This window comes from Atta colombica, unplaced genomic scaffold, assembly GCF_001594045.1.
Source record: "Atta colombica isolate Treedump-2 unplaced genomic scaffold, Acol1.0 scaffold47, whole genome shotgun sequence".
Lineage (NCBI taxonomy): Eukaryota > Metazoa > Arthropoda > Insecta > Hymenoptera > Formicidae > Atta > Atta colombica.
The window spans coordinates 1,912,319-1,916,765 of NW_017259536.1; the positions used below are offsets into that span (position 1 = coordinate 1,912,319).

At 31.0% G+C, this 4,447-nt stretch overlaps 2 protein-coding genes across 4 annotated transcripts in view; one reads left to right on the forward strand and one right to left on the reverse strand.

The window, feature by feature from the left end:
* The window catches only part of LOC108691562, a 3,387-nt gene extending 1,814 nt beyond the window's left edge, over nt 1–1,573 (reverse strand). For 2 of the 3 annotated variants that reach the window (XM_018199356.1, XM_018199354.1), the window contains exons 1-4: nt 1,353–1,573; nt 680–862; nt 360–599; nt 46–285 (exon numbers count right to left, since the gene is read on the reverse strand). In XM_018199356.1, the coding sequence (XP_018054845.1) occupies nt 46–285; nt 360–599; nt 680–820 (621 nt within the window). In that variant the 5' untranslated portion in view covers nt 821–862; nt 1,353–1,573. Of the gene's footprint in view, nt 1–45; nt 286–359; nt 600–679; nt 863–1,162; nt 1,243–1,352 lie in introns of those variants that run through there. The other variant, XM_018199355.1, reaches the window with a different exon arrangement.
* Nucleotides 1,574–2,988: 1,415 nt separating this feature from the next.
* Nucleotides 2,989–4,447, forward strand: part of LOC108691566 (cytochrome c oxidase subunit 6C) — a 2,112-nt gene continuing 653 nt past the window's right edge. Inside the window, exons 1-2 of the mRNA XM_018199359.1 lie at nt 2,989–3,138; nt 3,991–4,151. Of these exons, the coding sequence (XP_018054848.1) occupies nt 3,991–4,151 (161 nt within the window). The 5' untranslated portion in view covers nt 2,989–3,138. The remainder of the gene's footprint in view (nt 3,139–3,990; nt 4,152–4,447) is intronic.

Here is a 4,447-nt window from a genome sequence, read left to right on the forward strand (position 1 = left end):
ATATTACTGTTACATTTATATATTTCCCATTTTTCTGATACATACTCGATCTACTTGTGAATAAGTCCGAGCCGTGATGAATTCCGCAAATAAGAGGGAATATGTTAATATATTGAATACAACAAAGGCCAGAAAAGATTTTGACAAAAATTGAGGTTTGTCCCAACGAATATCTCTTAGATGAAACACTTCAGCCCAAAAACAAACGAGCAACGATGATCCACTCAAGAGCAATGGATAATATGCTGACAGCAAACTCCTAGACCAACCTTCCTTGAAAGCAGTCTATAAAAAATTAAGAGCATGTAATTAAAATAGTAAATGAAAAACATTTTCAAACAAAATACTTGTTTACATACAGGTGAGGTAAAGTATGCCCCTCGTATGATTGATGCAAGAAAAACTACAAAGTACAACACTTTTTGAGTGGTTACTCTGCATGCTCTTAGAAATGATGGTGCCTTCATTCTTTGCCATTCAGCAATGATGCACATGACAAGTTGTATCAAACAAATGAAAGCCAGTACGAAAAAAATCGATGCAAATGCGATATAGTAACTCAGATTTGGGATATGGCATTCTGGTCCATCAAACTGAATCTGAAACGAAATAATTAAAAAAATAATTAAAAAGTTATTATCTCAGAACAATTTGGGATAATAGTCAATAATAGTAATACCTCGCATAGACAGGTCCCGTTATGGCATTCCCCATGGCCAGAACAGTTATCATTTCCACAGCTGTTGTTCCAGGCCATCATACCAAATTTAACTAGTAATGACAATGGATTTTGTGTACTCAACGCGATCACCTGTTCCATGATCGGTAGATACAGACTGCTTCAGTGCAGCCCTCTAGAAAACTGTATTGAAATGCAAATAATTTATCTCAGGTATTGTTCCAACACCAGACACTTGATTAATATGCAAATGACAAATAAAAATTTCTATTTTTAAAAATTACACAATTTATATAAAGATCTTTTTAAATTCATCTCAAAGAATCATTAGGGAACGATTTTAATTAACATTTTGAAAATGAAAAATACATAACATCTGTGCAACTTGGCAAACAACAAAGCAAATTAGTCATGCACGGAATAATTCACTTTAATTAACAAGTCAATCACATTGATTATACCATTCGTGTGTGCAATACATACGTTAATTAAGCAAAATATCTATCCTCCGCGGGACAAATTCGAGCGAAAGCGATATCGATTCCCAGATATCGTATATCTAGACTTATCCCGGACGAAACAATGTACTTTAAACGAACAATGACACACACTTTTCAGGGAAAATAACACCACTGAGTGGGAAAGGAATCGTTCTTTTAGCTTGTCAACTGACCGTTCGCTCGATCCAGCGTGTCTACGTGCGTTATGTAGGTCTCGCAAGTGCAAAGTGAGTACAGATGTACGTAGGAATCAAGGACGGCAAGGACGCGAGGACGCGAGTTCTCAGACCATCACATTAGTCAGCTGTCTCTTCTGCGCAACGCAACGCTGCCATCACACGCGAATTATTACGCGTTGACTTTCGACGTCAACGGAAACGTAATCCGCCAAGCATCATTCGCGAGGACGAAAAGTCCATGACAAAATCTTATCGAAACTATCACATCGGACAATGAAAGAACCTCTCCCTGCATCCCTCATTATAGATAATCGAAATCCCCTTAATGACGAATTTTCGAGAATTTCATCCAATTCCCAGAATAACGCCACGCGTTGCTTGATTTGTCCAGATTCCACCAATGAAAATCGCGTTCTCTCTCTCCCCCTCCTTCTCTCTTTCTCTCTCTCTCTCTCTCTCCTCTTTGTTCGTTCTCTCCTTTCTTTCTTTCTTTCTCGACATTCCTCATTTTTTGTCTTTAGAGTTTGATTGATTAATGGCCAACCAGACCAAACTACAATTTAATCAGCCTGATTAACTTATCAAGTATACTTGTATTTATAAGTATATTTGTATATTGTTACTTGTAAGTGTACTTGTATATTGTTTAGTTAACATGAATAGAAATATTAATTCCTTAAATTGTTTATCATATGAAAAAAAAATTATCAGATTAGGAATCTATCATATAGTTATACAGAGATTATTTGTGGAAAACTAGAAAATTGTTAATTGTTTTAATTTTATCAATATTAATCACTGATTAAATTAGGATAACTTAGACCAAACAACAATTAATAATCTATTAATAATCTATTTTTAATTAATATATTATATAAATATATATTATATAAATTAATTAATAACACGACTAAAACTATTAAATTTGTATTAAAAAGATTAAGAACTCAAACTCCAGCTAGATGCACAGAGAATTCAAAAAGAATTCATTTGTATGTCATCAATTCTGAGTTCATTTTCAGATGCAAAAGGAATTTTTTTCAGAATTTTTCAGAAAAAGAATTCTTTTTACATCTAAAAATAAATAAATTCAGACTGAATTCTCTTTGAACTCTCTGTGCTATTTGAGACTATATATCGATATTTTTCTTCGACAATTCCGATTAAATTAAATCAAAATTTGATCATCGAAGTTGCCCTTAGTGAGAGAGAAATCTGAATATTTATTTGAATACTTTAAACAAACCTTAACAACATATTTATCGGCACAATATTGACCTTATATATTCACAACGTTTACAATCAATCGCCAATAAATTGCTAAGAAAATTACTAATATATATTATTTATAGAAGATATTTTCATCTATAAGAAAAAGTTTCTTGAGATAGACTTCTTGTTTCTTAAGTTCATCTTTTATTCTTCTTTTTTTCTCTACAGCACTCACCATATATCATTATAGTTTAATTTTATTTCCAACGCAAAAAGGTCACAAAGAAAACGCAATGAGAAGGAATAATCCACAAAACAGAAAGACGTACGCGATGTCCAATGAACGCAAAGCTTTCTCGGAAATCGTCAATCAATGTTCGTGTTTTGATGTGTATTTTGCTTAAAGATTTTAGTCGCGTTCTGAAAACAGATCCAAGAGACTTCACTCGAACGAATCGACATTATTTTATCGAGTATTGTAGCCGATAGTCGATAACTGCCTAAATTTTCACAATATTCTTTATTACGTCTAGCTTGACAGCAACGGACGCGAGCAAGATCATTCAAGGCAAGATATATTCTTCCCATAAAGTTGCTTTGTCCTACGATCCATGCAAAACAGTCCCCTCGAAAAAAATAAGCCGCTAAGTATATGTTAATGAAACGTTATATAATGTTAAATTATCTCGTATCATAAAATCCTATATTGATTAAAACACGTATAAACTTCTATATTTCTGTCACAGATGCATGACTGATATTTGTATATGTTCCTGTGAGCCTCAGAGATACTTCAATTATCTCCGAGGATCGAAAAGCATCTTTCACACAAATTCATATAAAAAAATTTAATGATAATAAAGAAATTTAATGGCATTTTCGATGCATTTTCACAGCTTTGTCTTGATATATATAGTCTTGATATCTAAATATTTATCATTTAAATCTTATCATTTAAATAATTTTTTATTTAAATCCTTTATGACAGCTTTAATACTAATTTAATGTAATGCAAGTGATTGAATCGGTATTATTTAAATCTAATAACGATTCAGTCACTTGCATTACATTAAATTAATACTAAAGCTGTCATAAAATCAGCAAAATTAAATGCGAAAGCACATAAATATTTTAAACTTAAATACTCAATAATATTATTATGACGTTTTTTAACAGAATATACATATATTATTTTATTCATTTTTAACCAAAATTAATTGTATTATGCTACTGCATTTAGATACTTTATAAAGCAGCTTTTAAGATGTATTAAATTTAGTAGTATGAATCAAATTTATCATAAATATTTGTCTTATATCTAAAAATCAAACTATCTGATTAAAAATTTCCATTAATAGCATTTATCTATAAATGGATGAATAAAACAGAAGTTTTATAATATAAATTTTGTGGATTTCAGATGTCTACTCAATGTCTAGCAAAACCACGACTTCGTAATTTCCTCACGGCACAGATCAAAAGGAATCTTGTACTAATGATGACAATTAGCATCAGTGGGGCAATGGCGGTTAAGATTCTTATTGCTGATAAGAGAAAACGAAGATATGCCGAATTTTACAAGTATGTACAAATGTCTTTCCTAAAATACTGCCATTACTTATTTTAATCTCATTCTAATGCCATGATTATTACATTTATACATAATCTTCACTTTATATACTTAAAGTCTCTAATGTCCACTTCTACTAATGTAGATTAAATTTAATCTTGGTTTAATTTACTTTTTAGCTTCTAGTTTTAAGAAAAGGGTAGAAAGTAAATCAATCTAAGACATTAGTTTCAGATTAATTTACTTTTTCTAATTACATATTTTTATAATTATTCTGTATTAACTATATTATATATATATATATATA